Below are 25,158 nucleotides of genomic sequence, written 5' to 3'. Positions count from 1 at the left end.
CCACACTGTACTGTACAGCCTTTTTAGTTTACAACAACAAAACCCATGTGCATTTATTCCTCAAATTATCACACAGACACTTTTTGAACGAAAATGCAAGTTTTATTAATGCAGGGTACTTGTGGAGACTTACAAAGTCTTAAATATTCTTTGCTGAGTTTTAAAAAAAAAAAATTTTATGAAACATTTAAACCATTTCATCATCAGTACTTTATAGGAAAATTTTGATTTATTTAATAATCATTGATTTATCAGTAGATATATTTTGCTTTTTTTATTGGTTTGAATTGTTGTTTATCTAAAGACATTGTTTTAAACTGGTTCAAAACACTGAAAATCATCAAAAGGCTACAAAATATAATGAAATATGATTTTATTTAGTTATCTTTATCGTCCAGTAATAAAAAAAATTAAAAACATCTTACATTCCCTTTAACATGTATATACCCTGTATTGCTGAGATAAATAGGGGTTGTTAAGTAAATGCATCCAAGGGTTAATATTTTGCCAACTTTGATCTTCTGTGAATCAAAGTTCACAGTGCAGGTCTCAGTGTAACGGATTTCTAAAATAAATAACTAAATACCAGGTGTAGTAGGTCAAACTGCCACAGTTGATTTAAATCTGACTTTCTTTGCTGGTATCCTGTTTTATTCTTGTGTGGCTATTTCCTGTTTCCCCTACTGGATAAAAAAAGAAAACATGTTTAATGAAGTAATGTGTGTTTTCCTGCTTTGGGGTCTGTGTATGTTTCACAGCCTGCATGATGGGGACAGAAACAACCACCCAACCCTGTGTGTCAAGCAGGAAACTCAGAGAGTCTGTGTGAGAAAGTCATGATGGTATGTCTCATTTTCCCCCACAATGTTAAAATAGCCATGAAAACCCAAAGGTCAGAAGTCCAGCATAAATCTTCTCACACACATAAACATGGAGAATCCAGCTGGACCCAAACTAGACAAAAATATTGGTTGCACTTTATTTTACAGCATGTGCACTTACATGTACTTACAGTACAGTGTACTTACCTAAAAAAGTACTGGGTAATACAAGTTAACTACATGGGTTAAGGTTAGGTTTATGGGTAGGTTCAGGGTTAGTACCTAGTTATTGCAATTACTATAAGTGCATAGTATGTACATGGGGAACAGGACAGTAAAATAAAGTGCTACCAAAATATTGATTCTAATAGGTAATATTCAGATAGGTTCACAAGCAGATATTACTAGATGCATGGTTACTGCTGTGTAATTATCTGGTTTAATTGTAGGTTACTTTGAAAGGCTGATCTAGGAACTGTTGTAAAGCAACTACAGACTCTCTCCACTAAAAGGCCAATAATCTCTGCCTGATCTCAGATCAGAGTGACTCAAAGAGTCATATCTGAATGCACACAGGGAAGATAATCATGCATGAGCAGACCCCTTTTAACACGCATGTATGCAACAGATAAATTTGCATCTGCCTCTTTCTATTCATAACACACACAAACATAAAAAGAGTTCTCTTAATGTTTTTGAGTCAGATAATCTTATTTCACAACACTGACTGGTATATAAACATTGTCAAATGCTAAGAAAGCTATTGGTCCAAGTTTGGTTGTACAACACATTCAAACATATTCAAAATATACCGAACTGTTGTCACCCATGAATGTGTTTTTAAGCAGTATAAGCCGGGGGGGGTTTCAAACTTTTTAGATGCCATGGACCTAAATATATTTTTCCTGTTGCGAGGGCCCCCATCCTAAAAAGAAAGCTATTTATTTTCATGTATAAATTTAAACTGAAAAACTACTATTACAAATATGTGTAAATTATTTGGAAGACATTTCATTTTTATTGTGTTACTGTACTGTTTTACATTGTATTTCTCTAAAAAATGACACGGGCCCCATAGCACCAAGGTTATTGTAGTTAACTAAAAACATAAAAAAAAAAAATTTAAAACCATTTTTGTTACTTCAAATAAATGTTAACTGAAACAACACATAAAAAATGTAAACTTATTTTAATTTGTTGTACTAAAATAGCTAAAACAGAAATAAAATTAATAAAAACTATAAAGACAATAACTAACAAAAATGACAAACACACAAAAAAATTATTAAAATGGAAAACATAAAAATAAAAACTAATTCAAAATATTAATACAAACTATAAAAGTAGTAGGCCTATCTCATTTGGGTCAATTTATCATTCCTTAAGGTTTTTTTAATTTAAAAAAAAAAATTTTTTAGCTTGATTCTTCGTTTTTATGTTCAGGGGAAGAAAATGAATAAACAGCCTGAATATTCGAGTGGGCAGGGGAATAAAAGCCCATTTCCGCTGATTGGTCGACCAAAGATTAAACCGTGGCGTCATCAGTTGTTCCGCGCAACAGTTCCTCCAGGTGTAAACGGGGCCTTGCGTTTTGATCGATCGGATCACAAGTGGACGACGCTAAATACAGTTGTAAACAGGGTCTAAAACGTTATGAGCTCGTCCACTTTAAGGGGTAGACGTTCTGCATAATGTAAACGTTCATGTGGTCGAAATGCGTTTGAACAGCCACAAAAGAGAGAAGGGTTTGTCTGCGTTCTACAAACCACGCCTCTGCAAGTTACGCCTCCAAGCGTCATACATAGACTAAAACAATTTTTAGAAGTAAATTATTTTATGTTTTATGAATTAAATGTTTGTAAGGCTAACTTATATTGCTTTAGAATCTTGTTATGAAGTATGAAATAGGCTAACAGCTATTAGTAAAACAAAATAAATTATACAATCAAATTGTCAGACTGAGGGAGAGGAAGATGATGGTGTTGGTTTATAGTCTTGACAGATGACAATGAGCCTGTAGAGGTTGAGGACGACCACTAGGAAGTTCTTGATAGCAAAGAAGACCAACATCTGGTGGAACACATCAAAGTATATCATCACAATAAGACGCACCACGAGAAAGGGCCCGTCCTGGATAAACAAACTCTCAATGATGTTCCAAATATCTGTACTGTGTCTTGACAAGAGAAAGTTGCAACAGGCTTCTCCACCAGTGGGCTCATCTGGGTTCTGCGGCCGAGATGTCACAACTGTAACACACATGAAAGAGAGAAACAAAAGCTGTGGTTTTGAACTTCATTCATCAGAGAATCCTGAAAAACAAATGCATCAGTTTCCACGAAAATATTAAGCAGCACCACTGTTTTCAACATTGATAAGATATGTTTCTTGAGCATCAAATCAGCATATTAGAATGATTTCTGAAGGATCATGTGACACTGAAGACTGGAGTAGATCACAGGAATAAATGACATTTTAAAATATATGAAAAAAGAAAACATTTTAAATTGTAATAATATTTCAGAATATTAGGTTTGTACTGTATTTTTTATCAAATAAACGCAGCCTTGGTGATCATAAGACTTTTCATTCTTTTTTTTTTTTTACTGACCCCAAACTTTTTAACAGTAGTGACAAACAAATGCGGTGTCATTTCAGTTGCTTGTGTGTAGCAGAGAATCTTGGTCTACTCACCAAGTTTTAATAGCTAATTGCTCGGTGTTGTAGCAGGAAATCATGTTTTGTATACAGTTCATGTTGTCACCAGTTCAATAAAAGGTTACTTTGTAAAAAGGTTTATTTTCAATAAAATTGAAGTTCCTTGATTTTACTAGAGTTGAAAAGGCGGTCTCTTCAGTTTTGGCATATAATGATTTTAATATATTATATGTTTGGAAAAGAAAGTAATGTGCCTTTCTGGTTGTTTATAGAAAACAAAACCAAATATATTTGATTTAAATGACATCATTTTTACAGAGCAGAGAGCAATGCAAGTTTCTAGAAGTGAAAAGTCTGTTGCACTTATGGAAAATGTCTCAAAAGATCCAAGAAAATCCACCCCTTTCTTCTCTCTATGGGGTTTGGTAATAGATACATGTACTGTAGCTGCCAAAACTCCCATTCCTCAAAGGGAAACAGGCATGGAGCATAACTAAACAAAAACATATGCTCTACAAATGACTGAAGCGCTACTTTGAGTTGCCTCCCAAACCTCTAGTTTGTGTGAGATCCAGGGGTAAGAAAAATACTTTTGATGGAGCAGGATGAAAGATTCCACAGGACAGCAGGGATCTCCTCCAGTCATTTGAGGGATCCTGAACCATTTTGTAGGTCATTTTCTGTTTTTCAAAGCAGTATCTGTGACGTTTGATGGTGGGGTGTTAAAGAAGCACATGTTAACACAGTTAAACACGTTATCACAAACCTGCCAGGTGCAAAGGAAACTGCAACATACTCCACGTCCACACTGCCAAGATTATATACACCAGCTGATGGTTGTTCTCCCTGTAACACAAAGTGAAGAATGTGTTTTGCAGATTTGCACAAAATAATGTACTAGCATTTATATGTGAGTCTATCTCTTATCATAAATATCAGTAGGAAATTATGACTGGCATAACATAGAGTAGATTCTCAGACACCAATGCTAATGCCAATGTTTTCTACCAAACAATCAAATCTAAATATCCGACGACCTATTCTCAGGAAATGGGTCAATTGTGTTCACATGACTAATGGTATCACTGACAGGAATAACCAAAGATCCTCAACGTAGTCACATTATATTTGTCAGCATTTTTTTTTGCAGCAGAGAATGTGGTTAGTGTGTAATGCAAAAGAAAAATGAAAAAATAATACTTTTATAAAATGTTTGTTTATATCAGAAAAGCAGCTGACACATGTCACAATTCATCTTAAAAGTTTTGTGGATTAAATATAAATACATTTAAAAAATAAATAAAGCCTTTTTAAATATAACAATAACTCTTTGTCTGTTTTTTCCTTAACTGCTTTAGGGATTTTCTGAGAACATGCTAAATTTTTGTTTGTCTCCCATAAATATACTGTACAAAAATATTGAATAATGTGGTGTAATGTAATATTTGCAAGCAAATGCCAGTTACATTAACCTTCATTTTGAACTTAACAAGGCTGACATTTCATTGCGCAACACACAGATTACATTTACATTGAATCATTTAGCAGATGTTTTTTGTCCAAAGTGGCTTACAAATGAGGAGAACAATAGAATCAACATTATGTAAGAGCTGTAACAAGTCCCAGTTAGTCTAGCACAGTGCATGTAGCAAGGTTTTCTCTCTCTATAGAATAGAAAAGGTTAGAATTAATTAGTTAAGTGTTAATGAAAAAGATGCATCTTGAAAACGGCTACAGACTCAGCAGCTCGGGTTGAGTTAGGTCAAGGCAGGTCATGCCACCATCAAGGAACAGTCATGGTAAGGGTTAGTGGAAGTGATTTCGTGCCTCTTTTGGGATGGCACCACAAGACGCCGTTCACTTGCAGAACACAAGCTTCTGGAGGGCACATAAGTCTTAAGTAATGAGTTTAGTTATTGGGGTGCAGAGCCAGTGTTTGTGTAGGCAAACATCAGTGCCTTGAATTTGATGCAAGCGGCTATTGGCAACCAGCGCACAAGTTTGAAAGAGAATTTCATTGGTTTTTATAATTTTTTCGGTTATATGACAATTGTGATGAGTGATTTATGAGAAATATGATTTACTCAAAAATTTTGCTGATCTTTTCAGGCACAAATGGCAACTGAGGATGGACTGGACAAATAATCATCACTCAAATCCAGAAATACAGCACTGAGCACACAATGCACCCAACATCAATTTTAATAACTTTTTAATATACTTTAAAAATGTAATGTATTCTTGTTATGGCAAAGCTAAATTTTCAGCATCATTACTCCAATCTTCTGTGTCACATGATCCTTTAGAAATCATTCTAATATGGTGATTTGGTTCTAAAAAAAAAACATTTATTATTATCACAGTTGAAAAAAGTGTATAATATTCTTGTGGAAACAGAGATAATTTTAATTTTTTTCAGGATTCTTTGATGAATAGGATTCCTGTTTTCAGGATTCTTGTTTGAAATAGAAATATTTGTAACATTTTAAATGTATTTACTGTCATTTTTGATCGATTCAATGCATAAATGAAAGTATTAATTTCTTTAAATTTTTTTTATAATTTTTCAATGGTTTGATGGTTTTGAATGGTTTCATTTGAATGGAAGTGCTCATCAAAAATAGTATGTGAACTGGTATTCAGTCAAGCTTTCGTCTATTGACTAAGAACAGGAAGTACCCACTTGACATCAGAGAGTGTTTCGCTGGTGAATTCCAGAATGTCTGCCGCCGTGCCAACAAAGATGAGCAAAAGCTGAGACAGCTCGTCGCGCGTTACTCCGCCCCCTAGTGGGAGGAGCCACTTTCCAAGGATGAGAAGAATAAGCAGAACTTGATGAAGACCAAGAATCCAGTCATTCGGACAGACAGACGTGAGCATGCGCTCCAGGTGCTGAAAGACATAACACAATATTATTGTCACGTTTGGTCTGTGTTTAAGTTGGGTTTCACTGTTTCCAGAGAAGTTTTCTTTTGTCTGTGTTTATTTGTTACCATGGTTTTTGATTTGCCCTCATGTGTCACACCTGTTTTTAATTAATTACCTCGTTTCATCCCTAGAGTTTATATATATAGCCCTCATTTTCAGTAATCTGATCTCGTCTAATATATGTGGCTGTTCTATTCGCAATGTTAATTATCTTATTATCTATTCGATAAGTTTATTAAAGAAAAACTGCTTGCGTATTGATCCTGCCTTTATTTTCCATTTTATTGCAACCCTTGCTGACAATAATACAGACACAGACATGTATAAATTGCGAAACACATCACACCACTGAACATAAAGAGGAATAGTCTCTTCATACCCAAGAAACATGAATTGAAATTCACAAGGGTATGAATCATAATAGTAAAGAAGATGATTCAGCACTTCTGCACTTACATTCAGAACGCGAGTTACTTTAGAAATAAGCATCAGCTAAATGGATGTATTTGGTACAAGATCAAATTTGCAAATGAAAGAGAAGGGAAACCAAGAAGAGAAAAGATCAAGTTTTCCAGGTCTCTAGACCGGCAGAGAGTGGCTAATAAGGTCCAAAAATAATAATATCTCATCATAGGAGATTTAAATCTGAATTTATTATTATCTATTTAAATCTGAAGTAACGTTATATTTAAATTCTAGAGAAAGAGGAAGTGAAAGGCAAGACAATTCTAAAGAAAACGCTCTCGGTTACTAACGTAACCTCGGTTCTCTCTAGATGAGGGAACGAGTGTTGCGTAAGCTAGCTTACGCTACGGGAAAAACCCTTTTCTCGAGAATACTGAAGCCAAAAATTATCCTTAATTTTGCATTAGTTTAAAACGCATTGCTGAATAAGCAGACCTAGGCAGAGCGACTCGCGCGCCTATTGGTTGCTCAGCAGCAACTGCTGCAACCTATCCAGGGCCTGCTCGTGACGAAGCACCAATGAGGGCGCGGGCGCCCGTGCGCGTCACGTCCCGCCAGAATGGGCGTGGCTACAGGCTATAAAAGCAGGCCCGTGAGGTTGTTCTCTGGTTTTTCAATCTGAAGCGAACCAGAAGTAGCACAAGCACGGCAGGGTTACGCAACACTCGTTCCCTCATCTAGAGAGAACCGAGGTTACGTTAGTAACCGTCAGGGGCCCAGGGAGTGATAACCATTCCAGAGTGTGGGAATGGGTGCTTAATACAGTAGAACAGCCAGGTACATCCGTGGGCTGAACTAAGAATGATAACACTGCCTGTCAGCCACCTGAACCCGGAGGACAGGTGAAAATCGATCACAGACAGGAAGACCTGGTCTGTCAATCTGGAGCCTGTGTATAACACAAACCACACACAGTCTGTGTCGATCTGCAGCGAGAGCGAACAGAGCTAGTATGTTAGACTGACAACAGTTTAGCCTGTAGGGCAGGCACCTCCAGGTTATAAAACCTGATAAATGTAGACGGAGAGGCCCAGCCCGCCGACATACAAATATCATGGAGAGAGACTCCGCGAGACCACGCCCATGACGAGGCCATGCCTCTGGTGGAGTGCGCTCTGACGCCCAGAGGGCAATGAAGGTTCTTAGACCTATAAGCCATAGCGATAGCGTCAACTATCCATCTGGACAGGCTCTGTTTCGATGTGGCTAAGCCCTTAGCGCGGCCACCAAACGAAACGAAGAGCTGCTCTGACTGCCTGAAAGCATCAGACCGTTCAACATATATTCTCAGCGCCCTGACAGGGCAGAGAAAATTCACATCGTCCTCACCCTCAGATCTCGGAAGAGCTGACAGTGAAATGATCTGTGATCTGAACGGAGTGGAAAGCACTTTGGGGACATAACCGTGCCTCGGTTTAAGGATGACTTTAGAGTCATTAGGCCCAAACTCCAAGCACGAAGCACTCACAGAGAGTGCGTAAAGGTCACCCACTCGCTTAACTGAAGCGAGAGCCATGAGAAAAGCGGTCTTCAGGGAAAGATACCGCAAATCCACGGACTGAAGGGGTTCGAAGGGTTCGCCCTTCATGGCATCCAGGACCAAGGAGAGGTCCCAGGCTGGAACCAGAGGGGGCTGAGGAGGATTTAACCTTCTAGCTCCTCTTAGGAACCTAACAATGAAGTCTCTACCCAGTGACCGGCCATGCAAGGGTTTTGTAAACGCAGCAATGGCCGCCACATACACTTTGAGCGTGGAGGGGGACCTGCCCTCGTCCAAAAGCTCTTGTAGAAAGGAGAGAACCTCTGTAACGCTAAAGCGCTGTGGGTCTAAGTTTCGGGCTGAGCACCAGCCGGAAAACACTGACCATTTAGAGGCGTAGAGCCTTCTCGTAGAGGGTGCTTTAGCCTGAGTAATTGTGTTCAACACTGCCGCTGGGAGGTCAGCGGGTACCCGTTGATGGCCCATGCATGTAGGGCCCATAAGTCGGGGCGCGGGTGCCAGATCGCGCCCCTGGCCTTGGAGAGGAGATCTTTCCTCACCGGAATCGGCCACGGGTCGTGCTCGTCAGTTGCATCAGCTCTGAGAACCACACTTGATTCCTCCAGAGCGGCGCAACGAGGAGCACAGAGCATTTGCTCTCCCTGATGCGCTTGATTACCTGTGGTAACATCGCGATCGGGGGAAACGCATAGAGCGGACGGCTGGGCCAGTCGTGGGCCAGCGCATCTCTCTGTTTCGTGAAGAATACTGGGCAGTGCGCGTTCTCCGTCGACGCAAAGAGGTCGACATCCGCTCTGCCGAAGATGTCCCATAGTAACTGGGCTATCTGAGGGTGCAGGGACCATTCCCCGGTGGGTGACCTGCATTTATAACACCATCGGCGTGAGCCGGATAAACAGACAGAATGCTCTTTCTGTGATATATTTGGGCGGCCGTAAAAACGGACTTTGGGTACAGGCGAGCGTGTTGTGTAACGGGCTCGTTGACTGTGAAATACACATCTCCAGTCACCTCTGCTGAGGGAACTGTGAGAGCGAGGCGCGCTGATTTCGATGGCGGTCCGGCCGCAGCGGGACTCGACCATCTTCGTCTTCCTAGCACGGTCAGGAAGACTTTGAGGGCTCTGCCTTCAGCACAATCTTGGACCGGGGTCCCCGAGGGGGAGGCGGTCTGTGGCGGCTGGAAGAGCGTGAGCGCTGCTGGGAGTCCCTCGGCTGACGGCGGGGGAGGCTGTGGCGCTGATTTCCGATTGGACGGCTGCTTAGAGCGGCCCATAGCGGAACTGGAGCGCTTCGGCAAGAAATGCAGCATAGCCTGGGAGGTTTTCTGTACCTCAGAGTACCACTCCAAAACCCCTTGACAGCCGGGCCGAAGAGACCGGATGGCGCCACGGGTGCGTCGAGGAAAGTGGCTCTGTCGGACTCCTTCATGTGCCACAAGTGCCTCTCGTGACGGTGCAGTGCGCGTTCTCCGTGAGACTGCCATCCGGCGGAAGGCGGGCAGAGGTGCGCGGCTACCGGTTCCTCGACCGGAGGAATGCAGAGATAGCCTTTGTCTTTCGCGCCGTCTACTAGAGAGAGCGTCGAAGAGACAGTAGAGCGCAGCCTGGCAGAAAATGGTGCCTTCCAGCTCTTAGTGAGCTCCTCGTGGAGCTCCGGAAGAAAGGGGGCAGGCCTGGTGTGAGGCGTCGAGCGGCGGCCTGGCAGAAAGCAACCGTCCAGCCTGCTGGGTGCAGGCTCGTCAGGAAGCGACCAATCGAGGCCGAGGTCCTCCACGGCCTTCGTAAGCAGGCGAAGAAGCTCGGCGTCAAACGTAGACCGCACACCGCTCGATTCCTGAAGAGAAGGGGCGGGGTCCGGAATGGAGCCCGACCATCCTTCGCAGTCAGAAGCCAGAATAGAGCAGCTGTCCCCTTCTGCGTCATCTCCCCCCGACTCGATATGCACAGCGGGCGGCTGGCCGGCCGTGATAGAGGTGGGGGATGCAGAGAGCGATGCACACGGGGTGATATCCGGCATGCAAGCGCTCGCGGCAGATGCCTCCGGCGTTCTCTGTGAACGGCGCTTTTTACGGCGCGGCCCAGAAGAGAGAAGCGGAGGGGCGGGATCCACGCTGAAGATGCTAGGCGAGCCCGCAGGGTCGCCATAGACATCGCTTCACATTCCGGGCAGCCGCTCAGGGAAAGCGCGTGGTCCGCGTGTGTCCCAGGCAGGAAACGCACAGGATGTGGCGGTCCCCGTCGCTGAGATCGGCTCGGCAGGAGCCGCATTTCTTGAAAAGAGGCATTTGAAACAACGCCTCGCTCTTTTAGATGCAAGCGTGTGTAACGTAACACGCGGAATTGAAAAGGATATCGGCGCCGGATAGCGCAGCAGGAACAGCAGAGGAAGCGGCGAGATGGCCAGCTTGAAGCTCGCCCCGCTGAAGGCTCTTCGACGGCGCAGCTTCTCCGGAGAACAGCGAGGTGAGTGTCCACTTCGCTGAAGAGTTGAAAAATCAGAGAACAACCTCACGGGCCTGCTTTTATAGCCTGTAGCCACGCCCATTCTGGCGGGACGTGACGCGCACGGGCTCCCGCGCCCTCATTGGTGCTTCGTCACGAGCAGGCCCTGGATAGGTTGCAGCAGTTGCTGCTGAGCAACCAATAGGCGCGCGAGTCGCTCTGCCTAGGTCTGCTTATGGGCCTTTCACACAGGACGCGGTATGCGCGGCGCTGCGCTATAAGTCAAGTCAAGTCAAGTCAAGTTTATTTGTATAGCGCTTTTCACAATACAGATTGCATCAAAGCAGCTTCACAGTATTAAATTAAAATAATACAACAAAGTTTGTTTCAAGAGGAATTTATTGATTGATAAAATTAAATTAAATATCCCCAAAATATCCCCAACTGAGCAAGCCAAAGGCAACAGTGGCAAGGAACCGAAAAACTCCATCAAGTGACCTAATGGTGTCCTAAAACTCCATCAGGTGCCTTAATGGAGAAAAAAAAACCTTGGGAGAACCCAGGCTCAGTCGGGGGCCAGTTCTCCTCTGGCATTGGATAGAGGCCGGATTGTAGTTTGAACTGTAGGATTATATGAATGCCTGGCTGAAGAGATGCGACTTTAATCTAGTTTTAAACTGGGAGAGCGAGTCTGAGCAACGAACAGTATCAGGAAGACTATTCCAGAGTTTTGGAGCCAAATGTGAAAATGCTCTCCCTCCTTTGGTGGTTCTGGATATCCTAGGTATGACCAAAAGCCTTGAATTTAGTGATCTCAAAGAGCGCGATGGATTATAGGGCGATAGAAGATCCGTTAAATAGACTGGAGCTAAGCCGTTTAGGGCTTTATAAGTCAGTAGCAATACCTTGTAATTAATACGGAACTTTATAGGTAACCAATGCAGTGATGATAAAATCGGTGTTATATGATCATATTTTCTTGATCTCGTAAGAACTCTAGCGGCGGCATTTTGGACTAACTGTAGCTTGTTTATTGAGGATGCAGGACAACCAGCTAATAAAGCATTACAGTAATCCAGTCTCGAGGTCATGAATGCATGAACTAACTTTTCTGCATCAGAAACTGATAGCATATTACGTAGCTTAGCAATGTTTCTAAGGTGGAAAAAGGCTGTTTTTGTAACATAAGAAATATGATTTTCAAAAGACAGGTTGCAATCGAGTATAACACCCAGGTCTTTTACTGTAGAGGATAAAGTAACAGGACATCCTATGATGTTAAAGTTGTATTGTGCGAGGTTTTGTGGGCGGTTTTTTGAACCGATAAGTATTACCTCTGTCTTGTCTGGATTTAATAAAAGAAAATTACGCATCATCCAATCTTTTATATCTTTAACACACTCTGTCAATTTGGAAAATGTAGCGTTTTCATCCGGCCGTGATGAAATATATATTTGAGTGTCATCAGCATAACAATGGAAACTAATTCCATGTTTCCTTATAATATTTCCAAGTGGCATCATATATATTGAAAATAACAGAGGGCCTAATACAGATCCCTGCGGCACTCCATAGTTTACTGGAGTTATGATCGATTTTTCTCCATTTAAATAGACAAAATGGTAGCGGTCAGATAGGTAACAGATAACACTTCTTTCAGTAGTTTAGTTGGTATAGGATCTAATAAACATGTTGTTGTTTTAGATGAAGTGATAAGTTTATTTAACTCTTTTTGTTCTATAGTTGTAAAGCACTGTAATTGTTCTTTCGGGGTGATAATTGAAGCTGAATTATAAGGCGCGATCGAAGATTGAACGTTTATAATTGTGGTTCTGATGCTTTCTATTTTCTCAGTGAAGAAGTTCATGAAATCATTACTACTGAACTGTAACGGGATATTTTGTTCGGGTGACGTCTGTTTATTTGTTAGTCTAGCCACGGTGTTAAATAGAAACCTTGGATTGTTTTGGTTGTTTTCTATTAGTTTGCGGAGGTGCTCAGCCCTGGCAGCTTTTAGGGCCTTTTTATAACGTGACATACTGTCTTTCCACGCGATTCTAAAGACCTCTAAATTAGTTTGTTTCCATTTACGCTCTAAAATACGGGTTTCTCTCTTTAAAACATGCGTAGTATTGTTATACCATGGTGCTTTATTTTTCTCTCTGACCTTTTTTAATTTAATAGGTGCAACCACATCCAATGTTCTAGAGAGAATGGTGCTCATAGTGCTAGTTAGTTCTTCTAGTTCATCTGTTTGTTTGGGTTCAGGCAGCAGCTGAGACAGATTAGATAAGCAATTTGAGAAATTATCTATGGTGGATGGGAGGATTGTTCTGCCTGGTTGATAACGCGACGCCGCATGACATATTACAGCAGTACGTAATATGCAAGTTACCATGTAGTGATCAGTGACTTCATCACTTTGTGGAATGATATCTATATCGGTTGGATCGGTTCCGTGTGATATAATTAAATCGAGTGTATGATTAAGACGATGAGTTGGTCCGGTGACGTTTTGCTTGACCCCAAATGAATTTAATAAATCTGTAAACGCAGCTCCTAACGCATCATTTGGATTATCTACGTGTATGTTAAAATCTCCAACAATTAATGCTTTATCGACATTGACTAATAGGTCTGAGAGAAAATCTGCAAACTCTTTTAGGAAATCAGCGTAAGGCCCTGGCGGTCTATATACGGTAGCCAAGGCTAGAGATAATAGGGATGTTTTTCTAACATCTAAGAGCGTAACATTTAGTACAAGTACTTCAAATGAAATAAACTTATAACCCGTTTTCTGAGTAACATTTAGAATATCTTTATAAATGGTTGCAACACCTCCGCCACGGCCAATCAGACGGGGCTCATGCTTATAACAGTATCCAGGAGGAGTAGACTCATTAATACCGAAATAATCATTTGGTTTAAGCCAGGTTTCAGTAAGGCAAAGTACATCTAAGCTATTATCTGTGACTATTTCATTTACAATAACTGCCTTAGGTGTGAGTGATCTAATGTTTAGAAGACCTAGCTTTAGAAATAGTTTTTGTTTACTAATAGCAACATTTTCTGTTTTAATAACAATTAGATTTTTCCTAGATCCTGCATTAGATTTATTATTTGATCTCACTAAACGAGGAATAGACACGGTTTCTATGCAATGTTCTACACTAGTATTTATATCAGTTGAATTGGTGCAGCAGAGACTATGATTTGGACTTTTGGTTACTAGTCAAAGGGTATTTAACATTTTGGAGATGTTATCTGACAGAAGATCCGCTCCGAATCTGCTTGGGTGTAAGCCATCAGCACGGAAAAGCCTAGGACGCTCCCAAAACAGATTCCAATTATTTACAAAGAGCAGTTTCTGCTCATTGCACCATGACATTAACCATTCATTTAGCGCAAATAATCTGCTGAACTTTTCATGCCCTAGTCGGTACGTGGGAAGCGGTCCTGACACAATGATCGTTGTTTCAGGCGATGTGCTGCGTACCGTATCGATTAGATTCCTGAAGTCTTTCTTCAGAATCTCCGTCTGGCGCAGCCTGATGTCGTTCACTCCCGCGTGCAGGACCACAGTTCCGACGCGCTCGTCACCGTTCAGGATCTCGGGAACGCGAGCAGCGATTTCAGAAACACGAGCACCAGGGAAGCAGTGACTTTGCACCTTACTTGTACCTAACGTAGCGTGTACGTGCCGAACGATGGAATCGCCGATGATCACAGCATCGCGTTCTGTTTCGCGTAGAGGGGAGAAGCGGTTTTGTGTCGATAACTCGAAAACCGGGAGGGTCGGAGAAAGTCTTGGTCTAAACCTGACTCGCGTCTTCCGCTGCGGAACCACCCAGGCTTCGTGGTGGCGTGTTGGAGCCGGAGTGAACGAGACCATGGCTGATTGCGACCGATGCTGAGGAACGCACGGAGTAGACGCGGTCGGAGTCAGCGGGTTAGTAACGTTAAACACTGATTTGTGTGCGTCGGCGCGTGATGTTTCAAGAGCCAAACACCGGTCTCTCAGCTCGGCCTGTCTCAATAAAAGGTTGTGGATCTGTTTCTCAACAGCTTCCAGCTCAGACTGCAGTGCGTGAAGCTCAAATGTGTCCTCACCTGCACCAAGCGGTAGACTACTTATATCTGATATATTCGCCATTTTAACAGATGGACAGTGAGTTAGCAACGAAGCTACCAGTGATGCTATCAATATTAATACTAATTTATATTATAAGTTTGTTTGTAAATGAGTGTGGAGAAGACGCGTTCAGCCGTGATCCACGGACGTAACCTTTAAGAGTATGCAGCGTTGGATCACTAATAGGCTTGAGACGCGTCTGCTCAACAGTCCGCGTTGTAACTATGAGGTTTTTTAGTGGTAGGGGTGTAGAGTAGACGCACGATAGGCGAAAAAAAAGTGTTTGTTTATAAGTGAGTGTGGAGAAGACGCGTTCAGCCGTGATCCACGGACGTAACCTTTAAGAGTATGCAGCGTTGGATCACTAATAGGCTTGAGACGCGTCTGCTCAACAGTCCGCGTTGTAACAATGAGGTTTGAGCAGTAATGCTTCTCAGTGAGGAAGAGTAGAAAATGTTCGTTGTAAGCGGGTTTAAAGAGAAAAATCAAGAATTATAAATCAAATCGATAGAGCTCCAAAAACAACAACGCATTCAGACGCAACGCATGATAATGACAGGACAAGACATTATTCACCGTGTTTGTTGAGTGTTTCTTATTCACCTGAGCTTATCTCTTTTAGGTAGACTATCTCTATGCATATGTGAATTCATGTGAAGCCTAATCATGCATTGTTATAAAAGCAAGGACGTTTTGTTGCTGCGTCGACCAAAGCGCAAGCGCAGCGGTGCGCATCATTGGCGAGCTCGCGCTCACGCCGCGGTCAAAGTTCAAAATAGTTCAACTTTTGCCGCTGCGCTCTGTGACGATTACCAGCGCGGCCAATAGAATCGGGGATCCAAACAAGCACGGAAATCAAAATGGATGAACGTCTAGTCTTGTGTGTGTCGGAATTTCCTGAGCTGTACGATACAAGTTTGAGGTCGTATAGGGACATTGTCAGGAAAGCTGTATTCACAAATCAGTATTTTATGAGGATTTGATGCTCAAGAAACATTTATGATTATTATCACTGTTGAAAACCGTTATTTACATTTTTATTTCAGGATTCTTTTATGAATGGAAAGTTCAAAAGAACAGCATTTATCTGAAATAGAATCTTTTGTAACATTATAAATGTAGAATGGGACAGATACATTGTTTGCTGCTGACCGAAAGGAGGAACAACAGACGTAATAGAGCTCCCGCTAAAAGTTTTTAAAACTCCGCCTACGTCATAGCGCAGCGCAAATCGCGTTGTATCTGAAGGGCAACGCAGAACCCAGCGGCAAGCGCCGCGCATACCGCGTCCTGTGTGAAAGGCCCATTATGCAGCAATGCGTTTTAAACTAATGCAAAATTAAGGATAATTTTTGGCTTCAGTATTCTCGAGAAAAGGGTTTTTCCCGTAGCGTAAGCTAGCTTACGCAACACGAGAGTACTCTCGTAAGAGAACTGTCTGTGTTTTGGGCCACAAGAAATGAATTACATCACAAATTGGGAAGCACATATGATTTATACATATTACAGTAATACAATAAACCGTAAATTAAAAACTTAAAATAAAAGATTACCTTTAGTGTTTCATTAACCTGAGTATCATTTGAAGGCAATATGCTCTTGACATTCTCCCAAGAGTTCAGTTTCCTACACTGCAAGACACAAAATTTACAGAGAAGAGTTTAAGGAGAGGAAAAAGACACTCAGAATATCATCTTATATATGAGCATGATTAGGCTTCACATGAATTCACATATGCATAGAGATAGTCTACCTAAAATTTTTTAAAAAAGAAGATCTTTTGAAGAATGTTGAAAACCAAACAGTTTTTGGTTCCCATTGACTTCCAAAATATGAACGAAAAAATAAAGTGGAAGTAAATGGGAACCGAAACTTCGAAATATCTTCTTTTGTGTTTAGCTGAAGAAAATAAGTCATACAGGTTTGGAACGACAACATGAGGGTGAGTAAATGATGACAGAATTTTCCTTTTTGGGACAAAGTTGTTGTCCTCACTCAAAAATGAATCAGAATAAGAATGTGAATAAAATAGTGTGTTGGTTACTGCACATGTTTAGGGTTTACTAAAAAAACAAACATCTTTTGCACATAATGAAAGTCATATATGTTTGGATCGATAAAATGAAAGTGAATAAACAATGACAGAAAAATGTTTTGGGGGTGAACTCTCCCTTTAAGAGGAAAACAGTCAAAATTCCAATGAAAGAATGCGTATATAGAATAATACCTGAGGGTCACTAGCTTTGTTTTCCTGATGATGTAACTCTAGAATCCATATGGATGGAATAATGCTGATGAGGAACAATAGAATGGCTGGAGAAAACCTGAAAGATGAGAGAAGATGGTTGCATAATTTTTACAGAACATACCATATAGGCCTACACTTAACTGAACGCTGAACATTAACTGGAATGATGTTATCAACTGCAATTGTTTCTTTCAAGCGGACCATGGTTAAATAGATAGTTCTCCACAAAATGAAAATTCTGTCATTAATTACTTACCCTCGTACCGTTCCAAATCGTAAGACTTTCGTTCATCTTCAGAACACAAATTAAGATATTTCTGTCTCTCCATTGACAGTCTACGCAATTACAACTTTGACGCTTCAAAAAGTTAATAAAGAGTTCGTGAAATTAATCCATATGAATTGAGTGGTGTAGTCAAAATTTTCTGAAGAGACACAATTGCTTTATATGATGAACAGATTGAATGTAGGCTTTTATTTATTCACATATAAACATTCATCAACTCATTCATCAGTTATGGTAAATGGAAGCTCAAACCTGTTCGCTTGACTTGCGAGAGAACCAATGAGGTTCATTCTCTTGTTAAGCAGGAGGTTTGAGCTTCTGCAAGAGGTTTTATCTTACGTGTCAAGCTTCTGATTATGTTCACTGATCAATCTTTTTATATGAATAAATTATTATTGCCTAAATTAAATATGTTCATCATATAAAGTGATCGTGTCTCTTCAGAAAATTCGGACTAAACCACTCAATTAATTTGGTTTAGTTTTACAAACTCTATGGACTTTTTGAACCGTCAAAGTGGTAGTTGCTTAGCTGTCAACGGAGGAACAGGAATCACTCAGATTTTTATTAAAAATATCTTCATTTGCGTTCCGAAGATGAAAGAAAGTCTTATGGGTTTGGAACGACATGAGGGTGAGTAATTAATGACAAAATTAAAATTTTTGGGTGAACTAACCCTTTAAGGGCACTGCTGGAGACCACTCAGATTATACTAGAGCATTAGTGTCTTTCACACACATCCTTTACTCTGTCAGCAGTAACAATAGGTCTAGCAGGATGTTGGTGAGGGGGAGGGAGGGAGTAAGGAATGTCGATAACTTTTTAGGAAAATTGAATTTAAAATATTACTGAAACCTTAGAACAGCAATTGTCTACAAAAGAAGACAAATAAAAGCAATGTAACATATATTCAGCTCTAAATATATTGAATAGAAGTAATTTGCACCAAAAGTGTGAATCAACAAAAGGATCAACAGCTGTCGTGAAGATCATTGTCATCAGCACTGTAAATCGTGTATAATAATGTGTTGTGTCACTCACCATTTGTAGTCTTTCCCTTGCCTTTGTTTTAAAGTAAAGAACATCTCCACGACCAGAGGAAGGTAAAGGACAGTCAGTAACCAGTACATGTTGTCATTTTTCACCGTTTTCACTCTCCAGACGCCGATGAGAGAGACCAGAATGAATAAGGACCTGGTTATGATCGCGCACACGAATTTAACTAAAATCATCGTAAAGACAACACAACAGTGTCCCGGGTTTGTGCGGTGTAAAGTGCGCTTGTAGAGTCCCGTTGAGTCCCCAGTTTATGTTGAATCCTCCCACTAGCGTCAGTGTATGAAATGAAATCGCTTACATGTGTGAACTGTCCTGACGACACTGATGGAGGAACCCTTGACACATTTTGTATACAAGACCGTGCAATTTAAAGTTATTTATTGTATTGACGCTGTTTCTTTATATTTAAGCAAAATATAATAATTTATAAGCTTTTTTCCAAGTTCCTCCAAGTGGTGGTCAATACGTCAATCGAGGGGGAGCTGAACTTCAAGCTCCACTCATTGGCTCTGCAGTGTGCAGCCTAAAGGAAAATTTGTGAAACTTTATGTGACCGGTAGAGGGCAGCATTAATATTTCTATGGGCCAATCAAGTGCACAGATTTGTATTGTTTTCTCTTAAATTACAGTAAAATAAGATTATTGATCTATCATTTAGCAGTGTGGGAGACAAATTACCCCCCTCCCTCCTGTGGTGGTTGTCATCTCATAAACAACCGCAAGAAAAACACAACACCAATAATTTATTACAGACAATTACAGAGGATTATTACAGAGATTACAAAACTTGGAGTTACTGAGTGGTGGTCAATAAAAGGTTTCAAGCAGGTCACTGCCCAACAGGGGTTCTTTTGGTTCTTATAACAAGGTCACATGAGACACAGCCATCTTCTAACCGTATACATACTGGGAACTATATTCTCAGAAGGCGAATAAATGAAAAAGCTAAAGTCCCAAAAAGTCGGCGTGTTTTGGTAAATGGTAATTTCCAGCAAGATCCTGTCTTCTCAGGGTCTGGTCACTCCTTAACCAGACTGTCCAGCATTTTCAAAATTTCTCAAATCTTACAATATTTTTAAGATGGAAAATTGCAGTTTTACAGATCTTAGACACGTGAAAGATTGGTATCAAAGAGCACATCCAGGTTCCTAACCGACGACGAAGACTTGACAGAGCAGCCATCAAGTGTTAGACAGTATTCTAGGTTATTACGTGAGGACGTTTTTTGTCCAATTATTAGAATCTCTGTTTTTTTTCAGAATTAAGTAGTAGGAAATTACTAGTCATCCAATTTTTTATATCAGCTATGCATTCCGTAAATTTTGTGAATTGGTAAGTTTCGTAAGGGCGTAAAGAAATATAGAGCTGAGTATCATCAGCATAACAGTGAAAACTAATGCCATGCTTCCTAATGATATCTCCTAAGGTAGCATGTACAGAGTGAACAGCAACGGTCCTAGTACTGAGCCTTGTAGTACGCCATACTGAACTTTTGATAGATAAGATATCTCTCCATTTACTGCTACAAACTGATAACGGTCAGATAAGTATGATTTAAAGGGGTCATAAAATGCCATTTTTGTACAAGCTAATATGATTCTTTAGGGTCTAAATTAAAAGTTTGTAATATACTTTAATTAAAAATTCTCATTAGTATTGTAAGAAAACACTAATTTTACCTGGTCAAAAACAGCTCTGTTTTCAGCACGCCGTTTAAGTGCATGTGTCTTTAAATGATAATGAGCTTTGCTCACCCCACCCCCTCTGTCCTGTGCGTACACCGTTTGTAACACAATAACACAATAACCATAACGCGTTGTTCATTATAAACGTGGGATTATGAATTATATTGAGAACGTCGTACATAGAAAACATGCCGTAATGTACCCTGAGTGTAAACCTTAGCCGCATTCATCGTGAAGCGTGCTAGCGATTTGCAAAGATTAATATAAATATTAATATAAAGGTTAATAAAACATTACACTCACTTCTTCTTCTGGAGGTGCAGCAGGAACACGAATAGTTGGTTCCGATCCTTTTTTCAGGAGCAGCTTCTTAGCAAAACCAGCTTTATACTGACCCTCATTTGTAAAGCAGTCTGGTGTGTGAAATGATTCGCGCAAACATGAAAGCATTGACGTTGATTGTGGGGAATATTCCCTTCGAAAACAAAACTCAGCCACTGCGTCTTCAGCGGTTCGGATTTAGGAACATCAAAATGACTGCTGTGTTCGTTATTGCACCCAAGAACAGAACACCACAATCGCTTAGACTTTATTTTACTGTCTATGCTTAGACGCCATTCTGCAGACAGTGCTCCAGTGTATCAACAATGACCGCGCGGACTATGATTGACAGCTCGCTCACGAGCGAGGGCGGGTCTGTATTGAAACGCTGCTGTCAATCAACAATCGTGGGAGGGGCCTCGATTTTGTGACGTCACAAAATCGAACGGCTTGATTTGAGACAGGGGGAAACATATAAGAAGATTTTTTTTAAAAACACTGGATGGATTTTTATCATTTTATGATGGTTGTGTACTGGCACTGCCAACACACATTTCAGTACAATCAAGTGCATGTACCATTATATGACCCCTTTAAATCATGCTAATGCAATTCCACTAATGCCAACAAGAATGTTGTGGTCAATAGTATCAAATGCAGCACTAAGATCGAGTAACACTAATAGCGAGATACAACCACGATCGGATGATAAGAGCAAATCATTTGTAACTCTAATGAGAGCTGTCTCAGTACTATGGTACGGTCTAAATCCTGACTGAAAATCCTTGCAGATACCATTTGTTTCTAAAAAGGAACATAGTTGTTTTTGGTAAGTATACCAAATCATGAATTAATGATATTAAGAAGAGGATCTATGACCTCTGGAAGCATCTCTTTCAGTAGCTTAGTCGGTAGAGGGTCTAACATACATGTTGTCGATTTAGATGATTTAATGAGTTTAGAAAATTCTTCCTCTCCTATAACAATGAATGAATCAAATTTTTTCTCAAGGAGACTACAATACAATGCCTGATGCGATACTGTAGACAGTTGCATAGTTATAATTTTCTCCCTGATATTATCAATCTTGTAAGTAAAGAAGTTCATAAGGTCATTACTGCTGTGCTGCTTGGAAACGTCTGGGCTTGAAGCTTTATTTTTCGTTAATTTAGCCACTGTTTCAAATAAATACCGGGTTTTGTTTATTTTCGTCAAACGTTTCTGTCGCAATATCGAGTTCTTCTAAGCTATCTGGGATGCTGAGGAGATGAAACTGATCTTTAGTGGCAGAAGTGATAGGTCTAACATATTTGTAACACAGAGTCGACTTTGCAGCAATGGCCTTGTATTGCTTATGATGATTACAAAAAGCAAGTAAAGGAAATTATGGGTCGGGGATCATTTCCTTGGACAAGTTTGACTAAAGTTAAACAGAAACTCTGTGAAAACCCCTTAGAATATTTTGAGCATTTTCCTGCAGCTTATGAAAGTTAATGTTCTGCCAATGATAGGCTAATGATGAAGATTATGATTTGGCTATTGTGATTGAATCCGCCACTAGTGGACTGTAAAAGAATACAGAGAACTGCTTATCAGTGGCTCTGTTTACATTCCTGATTGGGACACACACTGCAATGGTGTGCAGTAAGTTGGAGCGATTTGCAAGCTCAATGATCAAACTACAGGCAAGGTGTCTGCCGCTGTAGTTGAGGCTGACACGAATTCACCTGATGACAGTGAGTGTTTTAGGGACATTTAGCCCGTAATTGTAAATGCCCACTCAGAAGGTGTAAATATTTTATTTTTTAATAAAGTGACAGAAATTTCTGGTGTTAATGTGGGTTTGAAAGTAGATCAGTGTTTAATATGACAATATTAAAGTTTTCGTCTGAGAAAGAACAAGAAATAAAAAAGGTCAAAATATTGAAGTCTTATGGGACTCCTTTTGAAGGAAAGATCTATAAAAAATAATTTTTATAAGTGAATTGATGAATACAGGTTGATGTAAAATGAATGAATAAAATAAATCAAATACAAAACGAAAGTAAAAGACAGCAGCCTCTCACGGACGACTGCTGTCACATCAAATAAAACATAAACATCAAATAAAATCCAGGCCTGGCCTCTCTCAATCTCCACTGTCGTCGCTACTCCTTTTATTCTTCCGCTCTTCCGTGAGAGATACGAGGCAGGTCTCGCTCATCAGTAATCACGCCACTGGCCTCGTGCCGTACTCTCACGGCCCTCGGCCTCATCCTGCTCGCCACGTACAGTCTAAAAATTATGTTTATTTAAAAAAAAAATCTGCCAAACATGCCTTAAGCTGGGCTAGAGTTAAAAGATGGTAGATGATGTTAGAAGTTTATGAGAGTGCAGTGTATACCAGTCCTGCATGCCTCAGAGTCTCTCTCATTCAATGTTATCTGAGCCTGTGTCAAGTGACAATAAGCTATTTATAGTAAGGCACAATGTTTCATTTGAAAACCATAGACGTGGAGAAATAAGGAAAGATGAGAAGAAATATAGTAGAAAAATTTTTGTTATGAAAATAACATTTCTGATAGAATTTATGGAACTATTTATGAACGCCTGTTAAGTCGATTAAGTTGAAATGGTATGAAAAGTGAGTTTCATATAAAAAAATAATAAGGCATTGAGTATGATTAACAGGGATTAATGTGATATAAAGATAAGGGATGAACAAAAGTTTTATTAAGTAGAATGGGGAACAATTCTATATTTTAGTGGTAAAATAATGATTGAAATGACCTGTGCTGGGAGCTCTTTGTCGTCACGTCACGCTAACGATGGATGCATCCCTCACGGGTTGGGGGGAGAACATGAGTGGTGACTGTGTTGTGACCATCATCTCTCGTGGCACATAAATTGCCTGGAAATGCTGGTCGTGTTTCAGGCTCTGAATCACTTCCTCCTCGACCTAAGAGGCCGTCATGACTCATGTCTGAGCGAACAAGCACAACACATCAGTGGTCTCTTATATAAACCATCAGGGGTGTCTGTGGTTGCGCCCATACAAGCTGGCTTATCAGATCCTCCTGTGGGCCCAAGGGAAGCTGGTCTCTCTAAATCAGTATCTAACTCAGGAAGCAGACATCCTGTCAAGGCAGGGGGTGAGCCCCGGAGAATGGAGACTCCAACCAGAGATGGTGGAGCTCCTTTGGGAGAATTTCGGCTGAGTGGAAGTAGATCTGTTTCACATCTCTAGAGACGACTCATTGTCCTCTGTGGTTCTTCCTCACTCATCCAGCTCCTCTCGGAGTGATTGCTATGGTACAGATATGGCCGAGGCTATGTCTGTACGCCTTTCCCCTGATCGCACTGCTCCCAGGTGTTCTGGAGAGGGTTTGCTGGGACGGTGCCCGTCTTCTGCTAGTATGGGATTTGGCCATAGTATTGGAAGGCCTTTCCTTAGCTCCCTTTGAGTCTATTGAGGAAGTTTCTGAAAATTTTCTCACGTCTTTATCCTCTTTATCCATACTTGCAAGCCGTCTTGGGTTGGAATTTGCGCCTGGTTTGGTGACAGCTTTTTTTCACCCAAGACAGGGTTATGTTCCTAAAGTTCCTAATAATACTGTAAGACCTATTGTGCTACAGGCCTTTTGTCCTCCTCCCTTCCTATTATGAACGCCTGTTAAGTCAAATTAAGTTGAAATGGTATGAAAAGTGAGTTTCATATCTCTCATTTAGATGACCAGGAGAAACAGAATCTGCTCTGCCCAGTTAGGGCACTAGATGCCTACGTCCACAGAGCTGCCCTGTGGAAGAAATCTGAACAGATGTTCATGTGCTTTGGGTCACCCAGGAAAGGGTGCCCAGATTCCAAGCAGTGAATGAGCAAGTGGCTCACTTTCTTATAAGTCAGCTGGCCAGCCTTCTCCTTTGGATGTTCGAGCCCACTCCACTAGGAGTACGGCTGCCTCCAAAGCATTACTGTCAGGAGTCTCCCTCCAGGATGTTTGTGATTCGGCAGGCTGGTCCTCACCGCACACATTTGTGAGGTTCTACGACCTTGACCTGGGCTCCTTCCTGTTCCAACATGAAACCATATTACTATAAATCCATAATCCAAATGACCATAAACACATTACTAAACCTTGTGGAAAGCCTTCCCAAAAGAGTTGAAGCTGTTATATCTGCAAAAGGCGGGGTAACTCCATATTAAACCCTACAGATTAAGAATGAGATATCATTAAAGTTCATGTGCATGTAAAGGCAGACGTCCAAAAACTTCTGGCAATATACACTCACCTAAAGGATTATTAGGAACACCAGTTCAATTTCTCATTAATGCAATTATCTAATCAACCAATCACATGGCAGTTGCTTCAATGCATTTAGGGGTGTGGTCCTGGTCAAGACAATCTCCTGAACTCCAAACTGAATGTCAGAATGGGAAAGAAAGGTGATTTAAGCAATTTTGAGCGTGGCATGGTTGTTGGTGCCAGACGGGCCGGTCTGAGTATTTCACAATCTGCTCAGTTACTGGGATTTTCACGCACAACCATTTCTAGGGTTTACAAAGAATGGTGTGAAAAGGGAAAAACATCCAGTATGCGGCAGTCCTGTGGGCGAAAATGCCTTGTTGATGCT

The 25,158-nt window shown here is 40.9% G+C and overlaps 1 protein-coding gene across 1 annotated transcript; it reads right to left on the bottom strand.

The window, feature by feature from the left end:
- Positions 1-356: 356 nt before the first annotated feature.
- tmem26a (transmembrane protein 26a) lies at positions 357-19,037 on the bottom strand. The gene is made up of 6 exons (XM_082143952.1): positions 18,524-19,037; positions 17,176-17,272; positions 16,502-16,579; positions 6,163-6,371; positions 4,246-4,325; positions 357-3,070 (listed from the first exon to the last, which is right to left on the bottom strand). The coding sequence occupies exons 1-6, from the start codon at positions 18,712-18,714 to the stop codon at positions 2,775-2,777; spliced, it is 951 nt and encodes a 316-aa protein (XP_082000078.1). The 5' UTR covers positions 18,715-19,037; the 3' UTR covers positions 357-2,774.
- Between the last annotated feature and the right edge of the window lie 6,121 nt (positions 19,038-25,158).

This window comes from Leuciscus leuciscus (assembly GCF_965113295.1).
Source record: "Leuciscus leuciscus genome assembly, chromosome: 17".
Taxonomy (NCBI): Eukaryota; Metazoa; Chordata; class Actinopteri; order Cypriniformes; family Leuciscidae; genus Leuciscus; species Leuciscus leuciscus.
The sequence above is the reverse complement of the archived record's forward strand: the minus strand, read 5'-3'. Positions and strand labels throughout refer to the sequence as shown.